Source organism: Podarcis cretensis (genome assembly GCF_951804945.1).
Source record: "Podarcis cretensis genome assembly, chromosome: 2".
In the NCBI taxonomy this organism is placed as follows: domain Eukaryota; kingdom Metazoa; phylum Chordata; class Lepidosauria; order Squamata; family Lacertidae; genus Podarcis; species Podarcis cretensis.
Window position 1 is genome coordinate 110484569 of NC_137171.1, and position 24959 is coordinate 110509527.

The window sequence follows — 24959 nt, forward strand, 5'->3', positions numbered from 1 at the left end:
TTATGTGCACCACTTAGAGAGCTCTTTGATTAAGTGGTTTAGGAAATCTTTCTCAGTAAATAAACAAATAAGAACAGTGCCTCGAAGAGAATTTTTATTTACACATCGCATGTGCCGAATGCAGTCTGTCAGCTAGAAGTACACAAAGGTTTAACCAGAGCAATCCATAATCTTTTGTGTGACCTCAGTTTCATTTGAGGCACCTCGGAGAGGTTTGTTCATGATGTAGGAGAGGAGCCTTGGAATGGCCTTTGAGAAGCCACACTTCTGAGCCACCCCCAGCTCTCTTCAGTTCAATCATTTGGAAGCTGCATGTGTACCATACATGCCCCGACTTTGAAATAAACTCAGATTGTTCTGGCAAACTGAGCACCCTTCATAGACATCGGAGCAACTGAGCGTTCTGTTCTAGTGGTGGGTGAGAATAACTGGCTTCTGGGAGATTTCAGTAGATGCCTCAGGAGCATTTGATAAGCATTCCCAGAACCAACAGAACTGATGTGTGGAAAGGAGAACAGATCAAAAGGTAGGGAAAGAACAGGAGAGAAGATCCACCAACCACAAGGTGAGAACGCAACATGGGCAGAACTTGTGCTTGAATAACCAATACATTAATTAATCCAGACCAGAAATCTTCAGGAAAACAATGCTAACACTGACAAAATGATTCTAGACTTCGCTTGGCATCAGCCATTCCCCTGTGATGTCTACATCAGCTTGCCTCTCATCCTGATTTCACAGAGATGTATGTTTCCCTGTCCCTGTTCTGGCCATGGGGACACCATGAATGGCAATAATTCTGGGGCATGGAGAAACTCCTCGTGGAACTACCAATCTTATAAGTCATGTAGACACAATGGATCTAAGTGGATCCAGCAGAATTAATCTGAGCTTTGAAAAGGACAAAGAGATGAAAGAGGAAGTGAGAAAGAGTGTCATTCTTCCAACTTCCTCTTTCAGCTCTATGTACGTTCTGCAGATACGCAGAGATTCAAATTCCACCCAGATCACAGTGCTCATGCTATGCAAGGAAGCAGGGAAAGCACCGGGTGGGAGTTACCTTCCTTCCCTGGTGTTACATAGTAACATAGTAACAATGAGAAATTAATTGTCCTTTAGCTCCAAGGCACAGCTCCTCAATATACGAGGCTTTGCAAAATTCAGGAAGTGAATTCAGGCTGCCAAATAACCTGTTGCTTGCAGAATAAAGCAAAAGTGATTGAAAAGAAGCCACTATCATTCATAGCTGCTGGATATGTCATTTCCCCCCTCATAATTAACATGTGGATGTTGTCGAGGAAAATGGGGTGGCATTCGAAAATGATGGTCCCAATGGCTTATCTTGCTCTAACCCAGCATTAAGTTCCATTTCTCATTCAACATTGTCTCACAATGAAGAGCAAACCATTATATTTGCAAATGGGCACCAGTCCTACAAAGTGAGGGCTTTGCTGAAGTGTTTCTAGGCATGTCTTCACCCTCTCAGTTCCATTCGCACTTGATGTAAGCTATTTTTGCATTCTGCCTTTTTTTTTTTTTTGTTAAGTTCTGGTCTTATTCTTCATATCTTCCTCCAAAATGGATTCAGAAGAGTCTTCTTGGACTTTTTCTGCAAAATAAAAAAAGCAATTGGAAACATGATTGTCCACAGAGAGCCAAACAACCCTTCATGCAAGAGACTGGGTGACTCAACTTCCATTTTTAACTGAAATGCATCCACAAAGGACAGCCAATCACTTTCAACCAAAGGTTGGGGAGGTTCATTCCTTTCCTTCTGCTGCTCCCTCCTTACCCAAGTTTTGATAATTTTAAAATGGGTATACCTAAGACGACATGGACGCAGGTGGCGCTGTGGTCTAAACCACAGAGCCTAGGGCTTGCCGATCAGAAGGTTGGCGGTTTGAATCCCCATGATGGGGTGAGCTCCCATTGTTCCGTCCCAGCTCCTGCCCACTTAGCAGTTCAAAAGCATGTCAAGTGCAAGTAGAAAAATAGGTACTGCTCCGGCAGGAAGGAAAATGGTGTTTCCGTGCTCTGCTCTGGTTTCACCAGAAACAGCTTAGTTGTGCTGGCCACATGACCCAGAAGCTGTCTGCGGACAAATGCCGGCTCCCTCGGCTTATAGAGAGGGTTGAGCGCCGCAACCCCAGAGTTGTGTGCGACTGGACCTAAAGGTCAGGGGTACCTTTACCTTTTTATACCTAAGACGGGAAGGTAAACGGCGTTTCCGTGCGCTGCTCTGGTTCACCTGAAGTGGCTTAGTCATGCTGGCCACATGACCCAGAAGTTGTATGCCAGCTCCCTCAGCCAGTAAAGCAAAATGAGCGCCGCAACCCCAGAGTCGTCCGCAACTGGACCTAATGGTGAGGGGTTCCTTTACCTTTACCAAGATGGTTGCATCCCGGTGGGGTAGAGCGAGAGGTCAGCAGGAAGGAGCCAGGGAGAAGCAGGAGGGAGTGGAGGAATAGATAGCGAGAGGTGGTGGTGAAAGAAAGTACAGGAAGCAGACATAAGCCAAGGTGACTAGGGAAAAGGGCTGCCATTGATACAAAAGAAGCCAATAACTCTAGGGAAGAGAGAAGAATTGGCAAGCCCTTCACCAAAGGAGCCATAAAAAGAGAGCTAGATGAAAGAAAAGGCTGAAGAGATGGACTAGGGATGGATGAATATGTCAATTTCAGTTTCTCCTTTTTTCCAATTCTCAGTTCATTTCTCCACATTCCCACACCAGTTTGCATTCCTCATTACAACATTGTAATGCAGATTTCTCCTAATGTACGCAATTCTACAATGCAATTTGCCCCCAAAACAATGCAATTTTGTAAGCTATTTGAACTAATAGATGCACACTTTCCACTAATGGGAACAGCTGGATAACTGCATTACAAAATTTAAAGAAGTGCAAATTTTGAAGAGTGGCTGTGTTTTGCTTCTCACATTGTTTCAAAAAAAAATGAGAATTAGGAAGGCTCGCCATTCAATGTGAACTTTCTCCCCCATCTCTAGAGGCAAGAGAAACACTACCTTAGCAGGAAAGTTGATTCTGACATAGACAGAGCAGGCAGAACTTGTGTGCCTTGTTGTCCACTGGAAATATTGCCAAAAAATGCTACAAAGAGGAACTGGCATGGGACCCCACTGCAACAACACTATAAATGTGACAAGACCTAAGTCAGTACTAACTGTTGCTGAACTGAGCCCAAACTTCTTCAGCCAAAGGACCTGGACTTACTTGAGAATGTTGAGTTGAATATATGAGCTGCCAGGAAATTGCAGTGGTGGGCAGGAGACGGCTTCCTGGTCTCAGGTGGCCCTGCGCTGATGTGGAAGAAGTTCTCCTCTGTGGCATTGTAGAGCGGCCATTGCACCTCATTGGGCACGGACCCAGTGGGGTTCCTGGGGAGGAAACAAAACAAAAAAACCACAGTCCAGATCCAAATCTTCTTTCTAAGCCAAAGGCCATTGTGACGTTAACATATGAGAGTGCTGGAGGTGAAATAGTTAAACAAGTTACCCAATCAGAACCCGGGGGGTGGAGTCAGAGGGACTATAAAAGCAGCTCTGGGAGGTGCGAAAGGGGAGTTTGTTGGGAGTTTGGTGGTTGGTTGGAGTGGGGGTGAATTGGGATAGAGTCTGTGGGTAGGTTGAGTTAGTGTAGAGAAATAAGCTGAGTCAGGAGCAGTTAGGAGCTAGGAAGACAAGTAAATATCTGAGAGGTGTTTTAGTGAGGGAGGGCAGGTAGAGGAAGTTATAGGTCTGGATAGGCATCCTATGACTGTAATTGACCGATATCGTTTATGAAACCACACGCTTGTTAAACTGCAATAAATAAACAGATGTTTATGTTCCAATTTAAACCTGACTGGCCTCAGTATTGTACCAGGTAGGGCCTGGGTGGTGGCAGCGAGAAATAAAATGTGGCACAGGGATCAAAATCTTCTTTTTAAGCCAAAGGCCGTCAATAGCACAAAACAGAGAGAAAATCACTCATAGCATTATAAAAACAAAAATGGCACATCTACACTGCAGTAATAACCCCTGACTATTAGGTCCAGTCGTGACCGACTCTGGGGTTGCGATGCTCATCTCACTTTATTGGCCGAGGGAGCCGGCGTACAGCTTCCGGGTCATGTGGCCAGCATGACTAAGCCACTTCTGGCAAACCAGAGCAGCGCACGGAAACGCCGTTTACCTTCCCGCCGGAGGAGTACCTATTTATCTACTTGCACTTTGACATGCTTTCGGACTGCTAGGGGGGCAGGAGCAGAGACTGAGCCACGTGAGCTCACCCCGTCGCAGGGATTCGAACCGCCTACCTTCTGATCGGCAAGTCCTAGGCTCTGTGATTTAACCCACAGCGCCACCCGCGTCCCACACTGCAATAATAGCACACTACAAAATAACTGAAACCCTATCATTTATCATTTGACTCAATTCCTCAGGGCCCCGCTTTCATTGCTTGGAATTGTGCTGGCAGTCAACCCTATGAGATTTGGCCCATTCCTTTTTATTAGATGGAATTGGTGATAGGAGGCCAGCTATATCAAAGACGATCCTGTGAGTCTAACTTCCCAGTAGGTCCTCTTCTGCCCAATCCATTTTGTTCCCCAACCACTGTGCTTTTGAATTCTGTCTCGGCCACTATATTATTTTTATTTCTATCCCACCTTTTCCCCAGATCAGAACCCAATGTGGCTTACACAAATAAAAACAAGCACACAGAGATAAAATACAGTATCATATAAAATATAGTTTTTAAAAAGTAATTAAATTCTAATAGAATTAAAACAATACATAAGCAAATCAATTGGATTACAGATAGTAAAAATCTATATGGAATACATTAGAAGGATGCTGGAATGAAGTTATGTGGCTTTAGCGGAAATATTATAAAGGATTAAGTAAAAATAGATTGTTAATGGATGAAAGGAGGAAAGGTAAAGTTACATTATATTCAGATAAATTATAGGATAAAAATTGGGAAAGCTGGAAAGGATTTGCTGAAATAGCTAACGGAACTAGAATACAAAAAAAGGGAGGTGCGAGGAAACAAGTAAATGAAAGATAAGTTATGGGAAGGTTCGTTGTGTTTTTTAATTGTTTCTATTTCTCTGTTTTTCTGTTTTTTATAATTATTTTTTTTTTCTATTCTCCTCTTTCTTTATTGTGATGTGTTGTTAAGTTTTTGTTTAATTTGGAATTATCTCTTTTTTTCCTTTTGTAACATTTAAAACTTTAATAAATATTATTTTTTAAAAAAAAAAATCTATATGGAATACAAAGCGGTGCAATATGAAATACACTGTAGCAGGTGGTTCACACTGACATTAGCCCTGCTCCACAGAAATCCCTCTGATTGCCCTAATGTACCTGGAAAAGGAACACTATTCGTTTTTGCCAAGGTAAGTATTCCCCAACACTTTGACTGTGTGCTTTTTGTTTTATATGGCAGGAGAGAGCTCCTAACATTCAGTCATGGGTAGAAGGTGCATGTTCTTGTGTATTAATCTCTGGCAACAGTTCCTGGAAATCTAAATCCAAAAAAGGTTGCCTCGCTAAATCCGAGGCTTTCTTTTCTCCTTCCATCAACCAAAAAATAAAATAAAATAAAATGAGAACCCTGCTATGGTAATCAACTTATGGCCTAGAAATCACGGTCATATTTCATCAGTGCCAAACGTGTCAGCCAAAATAGCTGGCATTCCATCTTCAACCATCTTTTGCAAAGGTTAGTTGGTTGTTTCAACTCACATCCCACCATAGCCCTGAAATTGCCAGTGGTAATAAAAATATGATATAACATGTTGCTGTTTTTTAAAGTATCAGTAGGGGTTTTTAAAAAAAAACAGATAAACAAATCAAAAGTGCATATCAGTCACATTAAAACATATCAAGGCCAGCTATTATTATTAATAATAATAATAATAATTTTTGTACCTCACCCATCTGACTGGGTTGCCAGTTCAGACTGAGCGGGGGGGGGGGGGATCCCTGTCTATTATTATTTTTAATAGCATTTGCTTCTTCAGAAGGTCTCAAGACCCCAAGAGGGTGAAAGAGATGATTTGGGAAGCTCCTTATACATAACTGGACCCCTATGTCCCTAGAATTGAGCTAGGAGCTATTTCCAATTAACAGGCAGTTTGCCAGTGAGAAGAAGGAAAAAAAACACCAAAGGAAGATACAGTGGTGCCTCGCAAGACGAAATTAATCCGTTCTGCGAGTCTCTTCGTCTTACGGTTTTTTTGTCTTGCGAAGCACGGCTATTAGCGGCTTAGCGGCTTTAAGAAAAAGGAAACAAACTCGCAAGAACTCGCAAGACGTTTCGTCTTGCGAAGCAAGCCCATAAGGAAATTCGTCTTGCGGAACGACTCAAAAACCGGAAAACTCTTTCGTCTAGTGAGTTTTTTGTCTTGCGAGGCATTCGTCTTGCGGGGCACCACTGTACATGTCTTTTGTTTAAGACAGGGACTGGGAACTATACAACTGTCCAGCTATTTGTTGACGGGAACTCCAGCTCCCATCAGCCCCAGCCAGCATGGCCAATGGTCAAGGATGATAAGAGTTGTAGTCTAGCAACATCTGAAGGGCCACAAGTTCTCCATCCCTGAGTTAGGCCTTTGAGCTTTTCTCTAAAACCTGCCCCTCTATACTGAAACTTGATGCGGCAGTGCCCTTGTCAAAGATACCGAGAAAATGAATGAAAGACCTTGGGAGGTTCAGGCAGAACGTTGGGATGTAGAGTGCCCAGAGCAAGGACTATCAGACTATGTCTAGAACATCCAGGGTCAAGTTGATGGAATGAGTTTGGGGCTCTAGAACAAGAGCTGTGAATGCCTTACCCGCTTCTAGCAAACTCCGCCCAATAGCGCATCATCTTGAGGCTCAAAGGGGCATCAGCTTCCGTGTTTGTTTGATTTACCCTCTGTAGCGACGACAGAGTTCCAAAGAGGTAAGGCACCTCAACTCCATGGGCTGCTCCCATCCACTCCTGCCAAATGGAGCCAGAGATGTGGTGGTTGAAGGAGTAGGTGTACACAGGGCTCCCACCTGCTGCCATCTTTTCAGCAGCTTCAGCCAATGGGCACAAAAAATAATAATCTCTGCACAGTTGGACCATGGCCCAGTGGTACTTTTCTGGCCCATGGCCATCTTCAGCATACTTCAGCGCTACAGTCTTGGCAACATCTTCTTCCAAAGACATTTCGAACAATGTCATTGTTTCCTCCAAGAGCTGCTCCCAAGTTGACATTCTGCCATCTTCTATGCGATCCGAGAGACCGCTTAGTGCAAAGACAGACCCATCCTCCCCGGTGATGCCTATGAGCAATGGTTTTGCCTGAAGAAGCCCACTCTGCAGAAGTTTCCTTGGCTCACCCAGAAGGAAGTCCCCATCTGTGGTGGGGTAGAAGCGATGCATCAAAAGTTGGAACATTCCCCTATCCATTTCCTTCTCCTGTAGGCAGCGCAGCGCCACACTGTGATTCCGATCGTCGCAGCCCAGCCGCTGACTCGCTTTCAAGGAGCGCAACTTGCAATGCTCAGGATCCTTCCAAGCCCAGGGTGCATTGGGAGCTCCACTCTGCACCACAGCGCGGGCAAAAAGGGGTTGGCTTGCAGGTGAGAGGAGGTGAAACCCCACAGAGGCTGCTCCCGCACTGTGGCCAAAGAGGGTCAGTTTAACAGGGTCCCCACCAAAGGCAGCAGCGTTCTCCTTCACCCACTTCAGAGCTAGCTGTTGGTCCCACAACCCCATGTTTCCTGGGACCTCAGGCGGGAGGAACAGAAAGCCGAAGAACGCCAACCGATAATTCATGGAAACCACAATGATGTTCTCAGTAGCAGCCAGATGTGCCCCGTTGTACAAGTCTAAGGAACTGGCACCAACCAGAAATCCCCCGCCATGGATCCAGACAAGGACAGGAACCGGTGCAGAAGGCCGCGGGTGAGGCACCCAGACATTGAGAAAGAGACAGTCCTCTGAATGTGGCGCGTTGGCAACCCACATTTTGTTGAAAGGCCATTGAAAATCGGTCGTCTGGAAGCAAGCCTTTCCAAAGTCGGTGACCTCCAAGACATGGCTCCATGGCTGGTGGGGAAGGGGCTTTTGGAAGCGCAGCTTCCCCAGGGGGGGTTCAGCATAAGGGATCCCGAGGTAGGAAGTGACGGAGGCAGTGCCAACCGGGACTCGCTTGCCTTTGATAGGGCCGCTGCTGGTCACCACCACGATGTCATCTTCAGAGGCAGAGCTGGAATTCAGGAGGGAGAGGGAGAGGAAGAGGCCCAAAGATGCCTGGAGGAGAGTAGGCATTGCAGAAGCTGAAAGAAAGGTGACCCAGGCACAGTTACACCTTGGCTCTGATCCAAAGCGACATACACAACCCCCCCTTTTTTTAAATAAAATAAAATAAAATAAATAGACCCCAGCATATCGACTGTATTGTGTGGGAGAAGACAGGCGAAAACCCTTCTCTCCACCCAATCCCCTTCTGGATATCAGTGGATTATAGGTGTGTTAAAAAAAAACTTGGCATCAGAGGGACAGCTTCCATGTGAGTACTGGGAATTGCAGGTGGACTGTTGTTGCTATGTACTGAAGTTCTCACCCTGGACCAGCAGGGGGATACTGTAGATAGTTTTCACTCAGGTCCACATGTGCAAATAAGGAATTGAAAGTGACGTTCAGTGATTGGATAGTTACAGAAAGTTGTTACTGTTGCTTTGTAGTTGAGATCTATATAAGCAGGTTGGCTGAACCCTTCAGTTTAGTTCTGTTCTGGCCTGTGAATAAAGAAGAGCTGTTTGAAGAATCGCTGTGTCGTCTGATATGTTCACCCACAACTTAACAGTTGTGCGCTGGTCCTACTTGTGTGCTTCCCATAGGCTTCTGGTTGCTCACTATGAGAACAGAATGCTGGACTAGATGGGCCATTGGCTTGATCCAACAGAATATTTTATTTGGTGGGGAGGGAGGGAGGAAAGGAGCCATGACAGTGGGATCAATGCACATCTCTACCTGGAGCCCACAAAAACCAGCACTGATCCTGAAAGCATAGGAACATTTTAAATGTACAGTTGTACCTTGGAAATCGGACGGAATCTGTTCCGGACGTCCATTCGACTTCCAAAACGTTCGAAAACCAAATTGCTGCTTCTGATTGGCTGCATGAAGCTCCTGCAGCCAATTAAAAGCCACGGAAGCCCTGTCAGATGTTCCGCCTCCAAAAATAGTTCGCAAACCGGAACAGTCACTTTGCGGCGTTCAGGAGCCAAAACGTTCAGGAACTAAGCTGTTCTAAAACCAAGGTACGACTTTGTCAGCAAGCAAACATTCACAGAAGTCCAATAAGAGAGGTCATATATGTATTGTTTGTGAGGGGTGTTGGGGGGTTGCTGCTATTGCTTCTGTTGCTGCTGGTGGTTTTTTGTATCATTATTTTAGATCTTGTGGTTTATGTGAAAATTGTTCAGTTTGGATGTGTATTTTTTGACAATTTTATTTATATTTTCTGACTACTTTTGTTCTGTATTTTCCTCATGTTTCAAGCCACATGGACCATGGTTTAAATTGTGGGAAGGTGGTATACATATAAAATGATTTATGTATGGACGCGCACCAAATTCATTTTTGTATGCCGAAAACAAAGTTCACACAAAAAAAGAACATACACGTGTCTTTGCAACATTGTTTTGGATGGTACCAATTCTCACCTAGCAGTCTTCATACAGAAGGAATATTATTCCAGTAAATATGAGCAGGTCTAGGGGAATGGCAAGGCCGGTTGTGTAATTCCTTGAGCTGGAATCTTCTAACATCTAATTTCCACTGAAGCTGAAAGTGGGCAACTCAGTTTACAGACTTTGAATTCCTTAACAAAGACGTTGCCGTCACCTCACACCTTGACTTTGTTCACCTCTTTCTCTTTTTTTTCTTTTGAGTGCGCAAGTCCCAATCCGCAGACCCTCACACGCATATGTCCAAGACTTACAGCATGATACAGGGTTAACTTCCCAAATGTTAAACAACTGGAACAAAACGAAGCAAGAAGGTATGGTGCTAGAATGCAGGATTCCTGACTTCCTTTCTTGTGCTACTGTCATCTCCCCCACTCCCAAGGTTTCTTCCCTGCTTCTCATCCCACTCTTGGAGGCATCTAAACCTTCTGCATCCTGAAGACTCACCTCCTTTATCCCCGGTGGGGTTTTGCTGCTCCTTGGTATCCTCTGCAGCTCAATCCAAAGGGAAAAGGTGGGTACTGAGGCTTATAGGACACTTCCAGCTCTCGCAAATAACACCCAGTGAGAAGGCAGCTGCCAATATGTGTGTATGCAAAGGGCAGTGACCGCCAGGCTCTGCCTTCTCCAGGGGACGAGGCATCTTAGGTAAGAGTACATATCAGAGGGCACAGAGGGAGAGCTGTAGCGTGCAACAACAAAAAAATGGGTTTCATGGTTATGCAAAGTCTCTGGCCTTTTGGACATAAGGAAATGCAAGTTATTAATTACAGTGGTACCTCAGGTTAAGTACTTAATTCGTTCCGGAGGTCCGTTCTTAACCTGAAGCACCACTTTAGCTAATGGGACCTCCTGCTGCTGCCACGCCGCTGGATAACGATTTCTGTTCTCATCCTGAAGCAAAGTTCTTAACCTGAAGCACTATTTCTGGATTAGCAGAGTCTGTAACCTGAAGCATATGTAACCTGAAGCGTATGTAACCCGAGGCACCACTGTAGTGGGTTGACAAAGCAGACGACACAGAGATTTCTCTAAGTGGTTCTTTATAAGTAAGCTGGAACTGAACTGAACTGAACACAGCTCAGCCGCCCTGCTTTTATAGGCAGCCGGCTGTCACATTGTAACAACAGCAGCCCAGGGTTTCCCGCCTAAATTAACTGGCATGGACCTGAGTGAAAACTGCATACACAATCCCCCCTGGTGGCCAGGGTGAGAACTTCAATACATAACACAAGTACTGTATATGTGAACATAGGCAACCGTGGACAGGCATTGAAGAACATCAAAAGCCAGGTTGCGTTTGAATAGTGAGGGCAGATGGATCTTTATTTATTGAGCATGCAATGTCCCCCCAATGAGATGTCCTGTAGCAGGGCCATATCAAGGGTTGTTGCTGCCTGAGGTAAAGGACAAGATATCTGAAGTGCTGGGGGTGTTTCCTGTGTGCCCCCAAACTGGTCAGTTGCAATCCTTTGAAGCAAGTAAAATCCTCAGTGATACAATGGGCAATAGCTATTGGTCATAATATAGATATGGAAGCATGGGAATGATTGTGGAATATGGATATAAAATTTAGAGCATGTTATGATCCAAGAGAAAATTATATGAAAATGATATATTGATGGTAAATTGGCAAAAAAAATGTATAAATCCAAATCAAAAAAGTGTTGGAAATGTAAAGAGAAAGAAGGTTATTTTTATCATATGTGGTGGTCTTGTAGTGAGGTTAAGGGAAGTATTTTTTGACATTTTTATTTATTGTTTCTGACTACTTTTGTTCTGTATTTTCCTCATGTTTCTTTTTTTTTATATATATATATATAATATTTTTTTATATAATATTTATTGGTATTTCAAAAAGTTACAAGAATAAAAAAGAAAGAAAAAGAAAAACAGAAAATACAAAATACAAAAAAATTAAAAAATAAAAACAATTAAAAACAAATCCATCTTTCCATATCTTATCTATCATTTGCTTGTTTCCTTGACCTCCTCACACCTCCCTTTTTTGTATTCTAGTTCAATTAGATATTTCAGCAAATCCTTTCCAGCTTTGTTTTTATCCTATTAATTTATCTTAATATACTGTAAGTAAAAATGGATTGTTAACAGGTCAGAATGTAAAGTTACAATATATTAAGATAAATTAGTAAGATAAAAACAAAGAAGGAAAGGATTTGCTGAAACAACTAATGTATTTTCCTCATGTTTCAAGCCACATGGAGCATGGTTTAAATTGGGGGAAGGTGGCATACAAATAAAATGTATGGACGTGCACCAAATTCATTTTTGTATGTCGACAACAATATTCACAAAATAAAGAACATATACGTGTCTTTGCGACAATGTTTTTGATGGTACCAATTCTCACCTTACCAATCTTCATACAGAAGGAATATTATTCCAGTAAAGATGAGCAGCTCTAGGGGAATGGCAAGGCTGATTCCCCTTTTTTTGCAATTACCGCTCACACATCAAGCAGTGGGCGGGGTTTGCGACCCGGCACAGGCTTCCCGTTCCAGGGTGACACCTCTCTGCCTACTGGCCGGCGCTCCACCTCCTCCCCCGCTAGCAATGGTCACAACTTTGGCGGGGGTTTTTTTTAAAATAATATTTATTAAAAATTTTCCAGAATAAAAAGGAAAGATAGCAAGAAAGAAAGAAAAAACAGATATGATTTACACTTGGTTTCAGTGGCATCTTTCCCGGACTTCCCCCCCCTCCCCCTCTTGTATTCCATTTCCCTTAAATTGATTCCACAGATTCTTACCCCAAATTTTAAAACCTTATTTGTAATTTTAAATAACCCATTTATTCCAAATTAATTTATCTTATTTATCTTAATGAACCATTTCTCCTTATATTTTATATAATTCCCTAAGATCGACCCCATTTCCCTTCCACGAATTCCCCTATTTTCAAACAACAGACATGAAAAAAGAAAAGAAAGAAATAATATATAATTTTACAGCCTTTGGATTCCAAATCTCCCCCCCCCCCATTCCCCGGTTCCAATCCCCAAAGTTCATCCATTGTCTACTGCCAGTCTGGTGTATCCACGTCTATATCTCGACTCCACTTTGCTGTCTTTTAATAGCTTTTAATTTCAGAAAGTCCAATCTCGAAAAAACTCTCAGAAAAAGTCATTGTTCTTCCATCCAGACCTCTATGTTTAAGAGTCTAACTTAAATTCTATTTCTTGGTCCTTTTAAAGTCTGGATGTTCCTAATACTCCAGCTTCAAATTTGGTCCAGCTCTTATTCCTCAGGTTGCTTTTTCCTGTTCTGCTGCAGAAACCTTCTAATTCAGAAACTTCTTGTTCTCCACAGAGGCTTTTGTTATTCAGGAACATAACTTGCGTCAAGTCCCTTCCTTTCTTCAATAGATAAATCCATTGTCTCCTTTAGTATAGAAACCTCTGTAGACAAAATAATGCTTCGTTTCTGCAGCTTTCCCAAGAGATAACAGATCCTGCTCAAATTCATAGTATTTTTCCACTTGCTGCTACTGTTGCAATGTCCCAGCCTCCCTCTAGAGGGAATATGGTAACTTAATTTCTTTCAAAATCAGACCCAAAAGTCAAATAACTTGTTGCCTTTATTTCCAATAATTTATGTCCAAATTGTAACAAATCTAACCAGCAAAGCCATCGTAACAAAGTTCTCTTTTATTTTCCTGCTTTGACAGCTACTTTGACAGCTGTCAAAGTTTCTGTGTCTCTTCACCAGTCTCTCATAGCGGATCGTTCCCGGTTCCTGGGGGGGGGGTTGCACTTTAGTTCCCACAAATCAGTCTTCTCCTCCAGCACAATTATTGTAATTTCCCTTCGTGAAGTTAAAAATTTTTTTCAGGTAAACAAGTTCATCTCTCGATCTTAGTTGTCAAATCCTTGCGTTGAGCCATCTACAACAGGGGGGGGCGGACTTCCTTTTTGCACTCCCCCCGCTCGCTCCAAATTCAAAGATCAAATTTCCCTTTTAAGTCCAATCAATTTACTCACGGGTTGTTCCTTTTAGTCCAAATCCGAAATTTTCAAAGAAGAAGTCATTGCTCTCCGCCGAATGGCATGCGGCTTCGCTGGGCAGGGGAAGCATTGGACTCACAGCACCACACCCCCCCGTCACCCACTCCGCAGCCTTTAAAAAGGCTCCTTCGCGGGTCGGGGGGCGCAAACGGTGCCCGCCGAGTCACCAAGTCCATGGGCATCTCCGCCCATGGCTTTTGAGGGTCCCCGCGTCGCCGGCACGGCAGGACCCGACCCCTACCCAGCCGACTCCCTCCGGAGCTCGGAGGGAGTCCGCCATTCGGCGATGGCGCCGACCCGGAAGTCACAACTTTGGTGGTTTTAGACCTTGATCAGTATCCTATAGTTTGGATTTTGATTTGATATCCCGCTTTATCACTACCCTAAGGAGTCTCAAAGCGGCTCACATTCTCCTTTCCCTTCCTCCCCCACAACAAACACTCTGTGAGGTGAGTGAGGCTGAGAGATTTCAAAGAAGTGTGACTGGCCCAAGGTCACCCAGCAGCTGCATGTGGAGGAGCAGAGACACGAACCCAGGTTCACCAGATTACGAATCCACCACTACAGCACACTGGCTCTCTTCGGAATGGGGGTTAGCATTATTATGCATCCCCATGTGGCGTCATCTGCAGGGCCCGTTAAAGGGGTGTTTGCGGGAGTCACTGGCCCTGAGTGGCGGCAAAAGGTCAAACTACCAACATCAGGCGAAGTGGGGGGCACGCTGTGTAAATTCTCATTTCACAGTCCCCTTCACAGCTGGGGCTGAGAGGGTTGCTGTCCAATGCCTAAGCCAAGGTTTCCTACATCTGAAATTGATAAAGTTGCAGCCTAATTTTATCCCATACATCGTTGTCACATCTCCATATTTCGGGCTGGCTCCCGGGCCAGGGGGTTAGTGCATGGGCTGGCAAATAGAAGCAGTACATGTGTGTCTAAGTATCGCATTTTATGTCCGTCTTTTTACTTCTTGAAATATGGCAGCCCTACCCTAGTGGCTTGGAGAACCTTTTATCAGTTGGTGTTCATTCTGCAGTTGCGAAGAGTTGATCTTCCAGGGTGGCAGAACCCAGACTTTGGAACACCCTGCCTATTAATATTAGTCAGGAAGACTTTGCTGCATTGTTTTTGGCACTCGGGTTAAACCACAGAGCCTAGGACTTGCCGATCAGAAGGTCTGCAGTTCAAATCCCCACAACGGGGTGAGCTCCCGTCGCTCGGTCCCTGATCCTGCCAACCTAGCAGTTCAAAAGCACGTCAAAGTGCAAGTAGATAAATAGGTACCGCTCCTGCGGGAAGGTAAACGGCGTTTCCGTGCGCTGTTGTGGTTTGCCAGGAGCGGCTTAGTCATGCTGGCCACATGACCCGGAAGCTGTACGCCGGCTCCCTTGGCCAATAAAGCGAGATGAGCGCTGCAATCCCAGAGTCAGCCACGACTGGACCTAATGGTCAGGGGTCCCTTTACCTTTAAAACTTTCTTGTTTCAGCCAGTAATTGTCACAGGCAAGTCATTTTAACATGCAGTTTTAACAAGTCTTTTTATTTTATGTATAAAGTTTTAAAGATCGCAGAGTTTACCAGCATCTTTTAAAATGGTGTTCCCTTATTTTTAATGTTTGCTCTTTCGGGTTGCTTTTAAAATGAATGTTTCGGATTGCCCTTTGCAAACCGCTTAGAAGTTTTCCACTGAAGAAGCGGCATATACATTTTGTTAAATGAAAACTTAAAAGATTTGCCCCGTTCTCACAGTGGCGAACCAGAGGCCTGTGAGAAACTCTCAAGCAGAACCTGAGCATGATAGTAGCCACCCCACTTATGATTCCCAAGGTTCAGAGAGGGGCAAAGTTCTGTATTTGCTCCACTCGCTCACTCCCTCCTCCTGCTCCCTGCCTCGTTTCTTTTTCTTCTTCTTTTATTTCAAAAAATGTATACACTGCTTGATTGTAAAACAAACAAACCCTCAAAGTGATTTATAGAAAGACAAAACAAGAAAAATTTCCAACCCTACTTGAAAACATACAGGGGTTATAATACTCAAACAGACTGAAATGACCTCAGCTTTCTTTAAGGTAACAAATAATCTGGAAATAAGTACCTAACAGAGAATGAGAAAAGCTGCTGATGTATCCAGGACCATTAGGTGGAGTGAGACCATCACCTTAGATGTCAGATGCTGGGGAGATCGGGAGATTGAGTTCCATCATGCACACACACACACACACAAACACACACACACAATTCCTCCTGAGGGACCCCTGACCATTAGGTCCGGTCATGGCCGACTCTGGAGTTGCGGCGCTCATCCCCCTTTATTGGCCGATGGAGCCGGCGTACAGCTTCTGGGTCAGGACTAAGCCGCTTCTGGCGAAACAGAGCAGCACATGGAAACGCCATTTACCTTCCCGCCGGAGTGGTACCTATTTATCTACTTGCACTTCGACGTGCATTCGAACTGCTAGGTTGGCAGGAGCTGGGACTGAGCAACGGGAGCTCACCCCGTTGTGGGAATTCGAACCGCTGACCTGATCGGCAAGCCCGAGGCTCTGTGGTTTAACCCACAGCACCAACTGCGTCCCTCGAGGGCCATGGTAGGGATGAACAAATCTGTCACTTTCAGTTTCTCCCTGTTTCTATCTCCCCCCCCCCCCCAGTCTTCAGTTTTCCACACCTGTTTGTGATTTATTTTAAAATAACCTCATGGAAATCCATCAGCATTTTAGTGCAAAATTCTCCTGATACGTACATTTTTATGCAGGTATGCATATAATTTTTTTTAATGCAATAATCTTCATATTTTGGCACAGCAATTTCTCCTAATACATCACACATTTTTTTTCCTTGATAGTTTCTCCTTAACCAAGGGTGTGCGTTTGGTTGGAGACTGGCCTTGCAAAATCCGGAGAAGGACTGGTTTGGAAGGCTATCTGTTTCAGTTTGCATGCTGTTCCAGAAAGTGTGAATTAGGTGTGTTTGCCTTTAAATGAAAACTGACTTGAATTTCTCCCCCACCCCTACCCGCTGCATATTCCCCTCTCTTCAGGATCAGAACTGTGTGTGCACAATTGGCATCCATGTGCAAGAGCCCGAGATGCATAGAGTTTTCTGGGGATGGGAATCCTGATTCATCAGGATTTCCATTCTCAGGGAGGAAACAGGTGTCTTCTAGAGACCCCATTCATGCATTTGGTCTCAGAGGTACTGAATGCCTGAATAGGGTTTACATTTTCATTCAATTCATATCTCAGCAGTTTGTCTGCTTCCTCACTCAGCTTTGCCCCCCATGAACTACTACATCCTTTATTTTCTTTTTTAACATTTATTCAAAAGTTACAATACAGCGAGTGAGGATTGGAGCGACCATTCTGTGATATTGTGGCAGTGAACCAAACTGTCTTGGACAGCTACATCCCAAACAGTTGTGTAGTGTTTCGTAACATGGCTACAGGTCCCACAGATTGTGGGCCTAGCTAACCTGTTCCTAAAGTGTGGTTTCCACTGTCTTGGTTCTCATTCTTCAGACCTTTCTCCAAAATGGGTGAAGTGCTGCCTTCTTCAGAGACCTCAGAAAAGGTTTTCTAAAAAGAAAGAAAGAAAGAACTGATCAATAGAAGGTCAATGAAATATTCATGCCCAAGATCTGATTAGTCTCTTGACATATTAATCTACTGGCATACTCTCCTGAGCCAATAAACTTTGTTTGAAACCTGGGAAGATGGAGGCTCTGTGGGTAGGTGGTTCCCATGTTTGAGAAATTGGCAAGTTACCTGTTCTGGATGGCATTGCACTCCCACTAAAAAAGCAGGTGAGTTGTATAGGGGTCTCCCAGAGGCCTCTGTAGCTAGGAGCGCCTTTTCCCAGCTATGTCTGATTTGCCAACTATGGCCATTCCTGGACTGGGATAGCCAGTCTACTGTAGTCCATGTATTGGTAACCTCAAGGCTAGATTGCTGTAATGTGCTGTATTTGGGGCTGCCCTTGGGTCCTGTTTGAAAGCTCCAGCTGAGGCAGAATGCTGCAGCCAGACTTTTTTATAATAAAAAAATACTCCTACAGTGATGATAACAAGGCTTTCTGGCTCAGTCTTCAGCCACCTAAGAGAACTTTTCTGAAAATAGGGGGGGGGGTCCATTCTTAAAAACTCCTGCAAAATGTGTGTGGCAGATAACATAACTATCTGTGTGGTTTTGTTTGGGTGCTTCATGTTCTTGCTGTTGTTTTCATGTTTTGTAACTGTTACTAAGGGATTTGGGATGTTGGGAGAGTGACCATTGGAGGGCAAGTAAACCACTGTGGGAGGCAGAAAGGAGGAGCCTTGAAGCAGTGAATGAAACTATGGGGGGTTTCACACTTCCCCCTCTATCCTCTATCCAGGACAGCAAAAGGCATTACAGTGGTACCTCAGGTTACATACGCTTCAGGTTACAGACACTTCAGGTTACCGACTCCGCTAACCCAGAAATAGTACCTCGGGTTAAGAACTTTGCTTCAGGGTGAGAACAGAAATCGTGCTCCGGCGGAGCGGCAGCAGCAGGAGGCCCCATTAGCTAAAGTGGTGCTTCAGGTTAAGAACAGTTTCAGCTTAAGAACGGACCTCCGGAACGAATTAAGTACTTAACCCGAGGTAGCACTGTATCAACAATCAAGGACACTTTCTAGGCCAGGCAAAAATAAGGGGAGTGGGTGTGGGCTGGAGAGAACTGCAAGGGCCATATAGAGACATATACAGGACCCATATTTTAGGTTCCCCATCCCTTTACTAGAGCCTTCTGGATTCACAGTACAGTGGTACCTCAGAAGTTGAACAGAATCCATTCCGGAAGTCCATTCGACTTCCAGAACTTTCAGAAACCAGAGGCGCAGCTTCCGATTGGCTGCAGGAAGCTCCTGCAGCCAATCGGAAGCCATGGAAGTCACATTGGACGTTTGGGTTTCAAAGAACATTCATAAACCAGAACACTCACTTCTGGGTTCACGGCGTTCGGGAGCCGAAACGTTCAACTCGCAAGGAGTTTGGCTTCCAAGGTACGACTGTACTGGCTCCACGTTTTGGAGGGCCCTCGGGCAGAACATTGAGCCTACCTCCTTATTGAGCCTACCTCCTCTCTGGCATTATCACAAGCTGCTGCTCCTCATCTTCCTCATCATGGTTACCGCCTGATTGCTTGTCAGACAGAGAACCAATGAGCAAGCAGGCAGAGGCACCCCCGACTTCTCCTTCCCCACCACCACCATTGACTGAGCCAGAGTGAGAGGCAGGTGTACAAGCAGGAGAGCAGGCCTGGGGCCATGAGTGTCTTTATCAGTGGTCCTTCTGCCAGGGTGTGGGCTCCAGAGGAACCCTCACATGTCAACCTCTGACGCTGTCCTCTAAAAGCTGGCCGGTTAACTCAATATGCTCCCTTTCTCGAAAGAGCTCTTCTGTAATGCTTCAGAAGAGTACTTGGATAATGCCCATTTTCAATGATATCACTCCTCAATATTTTGAGCTAGCAATTGCATACCCTACAACATTTCTCCAATGAAAATGGGATGCCCTATTCTATTATTGTTGTTGTTGTTGTTGTTATTGTTGTTGTTGTTGCTATTATTATTATTATTATTATTATTATTATTATTATTATTCCCTGCCCATCTGACTTGGTTGCTCCAGCCATTCTACACAGCTTCCATTATTTATAGAAACACAACAAAACATTTTAAAAAAATTAAAAACTTCCCTATACAGTAGGTGTCTTCTAAAGGCTGTGTAGTGACTTATCTCCTTGTCTCGGAGGTCACAACGGGAGGACGGCTGAGCAACTATGTACCCTCCCACTCCCAGAGGAGCCCCAAATTCACCTGCTTCTGTTGCATTTGAAAAAAGAGATGCCAGAAAACCACAGTGTGAGGCAGGTGACCTCCGTTTGGGCTTTCCGCCGATATGAAAGAAGTTCTGCTCTGTGGAATTGTAGACGGGCCACTTCACTTCACTTGCCTCTGACCCAGTGGGATTCCTGTTGGGGCAACAAAGAAACCACAGAGTAAAGAGCAGGTAATGAATAAATAATACAAGATAGATGGCGGTGATGATGATGATGGTGATTTTTTTTTATTTATACCCCACCCATCTGGCTGGGTTTCCCCAGCCACTCTGGGTGGTTCCCAATAGAATATTAAAAACACAATAAAACATCAAACACTAAAAACTTCCCTAAACAGGGCTGCCCTCAGATGTCTTCTAAAAGTCAGATTGTTGTTTATTTCCTTGACATCTGATGGGAGGACAGGGTGGGTGCCACCACCAAGAAGGCCATCTGCCTGGTTCCCTGTAACCTCATTTTCGCAGTGAGGGAACTGTCAGAAGGCCCTCTGAGCTGAGCGATGGGGGTGAAGATGCTCCTTCAGTTATACTGGGTCGAGGCTGTTTAGGGCTTTAAAGGTCAGCACCGACATTTTGGATTGTGCTCAGAAGTGTACTGGGAGCCAATGTAGGTCTTTCAGGACCAGTGTTATGTGGTCTCGGCAGCCACTCCCAGTCACCAATCTAGCTGCCGCATTCTAGATTAGTTGAAGTTTCTGGGTCACCTTCAAAGGTAGCCCCACATAGAGCGCATTGCAGTAGTCCAAGTGGGAGATAACTAGAGCATGCACCACTCTGGCGAGACAGTCCGCGGGCAGGTAGGGTCACAGCCTGCATACCAGATGGAGCTGGTAGACAGCTGCCCCGGACACAGAATTGACCTGCACCTAATAGGAGGATGATAGATAGACAGATAGACTCCAACAAGTGAGAGATGTGGTCTGGGGTGGAAGGCTCATGATGGTTGGATAGAGAGGCCTGGAGAATCACCTTTCTGTCCCCCTCGACTGACATTTCCTACCCTGCCTCTACAAAATTGAAGCCTTTTGCAACAATAACATGCTGGGAAGTGGGATACCCGCACATTTCAAGCTGAACCACATTCACGACTTGCACAGAGATCAAAGGCAGCCTCTAGGACATAGATAAGGAGGAAGTGTTTGTTTTACGACGTGGAGGGATTAATGCCTTACCCGCTTCTGGCAAAGTCTGCCCAGTATCGCATCACTCGACGGCTCAATTCAGCATCTTCAGCCGCCGCCTCCGATTGGTTTGTTTGCGACTCGGATGCCATGATTCCAAACAAGTAAGGCAACTCAGCTCCGTGGGGTGTTCCTGCCCACTTGGGCCAAGTGGGAAAACGGTGGTCGAAGTAGTAAACATAAACTGGGCTCTCGGCTCCTCCAACCTTTGCAGCAAACTCAGCCAGTGGGCACACAAAGAAGTAATCTCCTAAAAACTGACTCAAGGCCATTTGGTACTGTTCTGGCCCATGGCTCTCTTGGACGTACTTCAGTATTGCGGCATTGATGGCATTTTGTTTAGTTCCATTTTTTACTGTTTGCTTCACCCCTTCATAGAGCTGCTCCCTGGTAAGTATTGTATCGTTTCCTATGATGCTTGGAAATAGCATGAATACCATATGTGACCCTTCGTCAGCACTGACACCAGCGAGAATGGGTTTGCCCTGAACGCCACCAGTCTCCAGGAGCTTTTGGGGATCGTCTGGGATGAACTCCCCATCGGTTGTCAAAGAAAACATAGGTCCCAGGTCAGAATAGGCCTTGCCTTCCTTTCCCTGTAGGCAGCTTACCATAGCACTGTGGTTAGCTGTAGGACACCCCATGAGGTCACTCACATTTACCGAAATTCTTAGGGCATCTTCAGGATTCCGCCAACCCCAGGGGGCATTGGGAACTCCACTCTGAAGCACAGCACGGGCAAAAAGGGGTTGGCTGGCTGGTGAAAACAGGTGGAAACCAACTGAGGATCCTCCAGCGCTTACACCAAAGAGAGTTATCTGGGCTGCATCACCACCAAACACAGCTGCGTTCTCACTCACCCACTTCAGAGCCAGATGTTGGTCCCACAAGCCAGCGTTTCCTGGGACATCTGGCGGCAGGTACAGGAAACCCAGACTCCCCACTCGGTAATTCATGGAGGCCACAATGACATTCTCTGTAGCAGCTAGGAATGCCCCGTTGTAGATGTCCAGCGAGGCTGTGCCACTGATAAATCCCCCACCGTAGATCCATAGAAGGATGGGCACTGGTTTGACTGGTTGTGGGTTGGGCACCCAGATGTTGAGAAAGAGACAGTCCTCTGAAACTGGTGTGTTGGGAAATAATATGGTGGAATTAGGTAGGAAATCAATAATTGCCTGGTGGCAAGAGTTGCCAAAGGTGGTGGCTTCCAAGACCTGGCTCCACGGCTGATGTGGAACCGGCTTCTGGAAGCGCAGTTTGCCTATGGGGGGCTCAGCATAGGGGATGCCCAGGTAGGCGGTCACAGAACCAGAGCCAGCTGGGAGCCACTTGCCTCTAATAGGACCACTGCTGGTGACCACCACAGTATCGTTTTCAGAGGCAGAGCTGGAAACCAGAAGGAAGAGAAGGCAGAAGGAGGAGGGTGAAGTCCAGAATCGAGGCATAGCAGCTGCAGGTGAAAGAATAAGAAATGGGGTTAGGGTGGGAAACACAACAATATATTATTATATATTTCTTTTAGAAATGCTGCAGCCACATGGCAGTCTATTCTGTTCTCCAGATGTTTCCCAGACTCTTGTTTTCCACATCGTATTTCAGCTTTCACATGACATACAACCACATCTGGAAATCTAGTGGGGTATGGTGCATGTTTAGTGCATTTCTACTTTATTTGCAAAATAAAGTTTGGTGCATTTCTACTTTATTTGCAAACTGATTTTTTCCCACCCAGAAGCAAACAGCATGAAAAGTGCTGCTAAACTTGCACCATATTCTGCTACATTTCCAGAAGTGCCAGGGATGTGGGTGGCGCTGTGGTCTAAGCCACTGAGCCTCCTGGGCTTGTCGATCAGAAGGTCGGCGGTTCGAATCCCTGCGACGGGGTGAGCTCCCATTGCTCAGCTTCTGTCAACCTAGCAGTTCAAAAGCACACCAGTGCAAGTAGATAAAGAAGTACTGCTGTGGCGGGAAGGTAAATGCGTTTCCATGCACTCTGGCACACGTCATGGTGTTCCGTTGCGCCAGAAGCGGTTTAGTCATGCTGGCCACATGACCTGGAAAGCTGTGTGTGGACAAATGCCAGCTCCCTCCAACCCCAGTCGCCTTTGACTGGACTTAACCGTCCAGGGGTCCTTCACCTTTATCCTTTTTTACCCAGAAGTGCCCTTCACGTGAAAGCTCAAATGAGGTGCAGAAATTAACAGGGAAACAGCATGAAAGAAAACTGCAATGTGAATGCAACCCAAGTTAACCATATAACAAGATGGGGAATCTGTGCTATTCCACGTGCTGTGGGATATCAGTTCCCATCAGCTTCAGCCAACATGGCCAATTGTCAGGCCATTAATGCAACCCAGGATTGGAGAGGGGGGGAGACCAAGGAAACAATACCAGTTTTTTTAAAAAAAGAAAGAAATGGCTTGTTGATTTCATCTTCTCAAGAATTCTCAATATACTGGTTGGCGGAGGATACTGTGAGAGAGGCAAGGAAGTGAGGATCTCCCAAGCTGGGAGAAGAATGGGAAATTCCCAAGTGAAATCTGGGAGTCTTCACTTCCTTCTGTTTGGGATAAGGGCTAATACATACCTGTGAGAGAGGACCTTCTTTCTTTCTCCTTTTCTCTTTGCTTTTATTTTTGTTTAGATCAGTTTGCTTTTTCATGTAATCTATTATGAAAACTTTCAACGAAGCCTTAATTATGAAAGATTCCCATCTACAACACAACCACACATTCTCTGCAGTGGTGTACTTACCAAATATATTTGCTCTGGATGCAAGAAGAGGACACTTATGGAAGCTTCAGACTGCTCCTTGGGGGTGCTGCAAGGAAAGCAGGTCCACCTCTGCAGTTCTTACACTCCCTTCCCCGTCTTTGAGACTGATGTGTTGGTCGCTGGCCCTCCTTTTGTATTGTAAGGCCCTTGTGGCAAGAGCATCTTCCAGGAATTGCAAGGCTCCCGTGTTATGTTTCATGCCCACATCCGGATGCCCTTAAGCCACCAGGTACAACTGTCCTGAAATGTGACATTCTTTCTTCTAATGAATGTTGTTTCACCATCACAACAGCTGACATTTTAAGTCACCAAGAATTACTTAACATTTTAACTACTGGTCATTCAATTGGGTCTTGCGTCAGAGCTAGCATCAGAATTGCATGGGGGTGAGGGGGTCTGAATGATTCCGAATTCCATCCTCTCGTTCCCTTGGTGATAGGGAGGGAATCTATATACAGTGGTACCTCAGCTTAAGAACTTATTTCTTTCTGGAGGTCCGTTCTTAACCTGAAACTGTTCTTAACTTGAAGCACCACTTTAGCTAATGGGGCCTCCTGCTGCCACTGGAGCACGATTTCTGTTCTCATCCTGAAGCAAAGTTCTTAACCCGAGGTACTATTTCTGGATTAGTGGAGTCTGTATCTGGAAGCATATGTAACCTGAAGCATCTGTAACCCGAGGTACCACTGTATTTTAACTATGCTACTCAATCGGAAGAGCATGAGACTCTGAATCTCAGGGTCATGGGTCTGAGCACAGCAAAGAGTCAGACTACACGACCCTTGTGGTCCCTTCAAACTCTACAGTTCTGTGATTCGATGGCCGAGTATTACAATTACAAATGTTAAGAACATCAGAAGAGCCTGCTGCATCAGGCCAGTGCCCCTTCTAGCCCAGGATCCTGTTCTCCCCATGGCCAACCGGATGCCTCTGGGGAAACCCACAAGTGGAATATGAGAATAAGAGCCCTCTCTCCCGCCTGTGGTTTTCAGCAACTGGTATTCAGAACCCTCGCTGCCTAAAACTGTGGATACAGAGCATCAGCATCTTTACCGCAGCTGCCGTGCGATTTCTGTTCTCATCCTGAGGTAAAGTTCTTAACCCGAGGTACTACTTCCGGGTTAGCGGAGTCTGTAACCTGAAGCATCTGTAACCTGAGGTACCACTATATAAGTGATTCTTCATGCAAGGGAACTTCCAGCTATCAATACAGTGGTACCTCAGGTTACATATGCTTCAGGTTACAGACTCCGCTAACCCAGAAATAGTACCTCGGGTTGAGAACTTTACCTCAGGATGAGAATGGAAATCGTGCGGTGGCAGCAGGAGGTCCCATTAGCTAAAGTGGTACCTCAGGGTAAGAACAGTTTCAGGTTAAGAACGG

General features: G+C 45.2%; 1 protein-coding gene and 1 long non-coding RNA gene across 5 annotated transcripts in view; one reads left to right on the forward strand and one right to left on the reverse strand.

Moving 5' to 3' along the window:
• LOC307209147 overlaps positions 1-24959 on the forward strand; it is a 109635-nt gene that overhangs the window by 81693 nt on the left and 2983 nt on the right. The window lies entirely within an intron of this gene.
• Positions 78-23579, reverse strand: LOC307208575 (cholinesterase-like). 4 transcript variants are annotated; one of them, XM_079963319.1, is made up of 5 exons: positions 23555-23579; positions 21976-22250; positions 6843-8038; positions 3233-3396; positions 78-1609 (listed from the first exon to the last, which is right to left on the reverse strand). In XM_079963319.1, exons 2-5 carry the CDS (start codon positions 22243-22245, stop codon positions 1542-1544), a joined length of 1698 nt encoding a protein of 565 aa, XP_079819445.1. In that variant the 5' UTR covers positions 22246-22250; positions 23555-23579; the 3' UTR covers positions 78-1541. The 4 variants fall into 4 exon arrangements, with proteins under 4 accessions (XP_079819445.1, XP_079819443.1, XP_079819442.1 ...); XM_079963317.1 differs by lacking the exons at positions 21976-22250; positions 23555-23579 and adding exons at positions 8607-8781; positions 10183-10271 and having other exon boundaries at positions 6843-8319; XM_079963316.1 differs by lacking the exons at positions 21976-22250; positions 23555-23579 and adding an exon at positions 10183-10304 and having other exon boundaries at positions 6843-8319.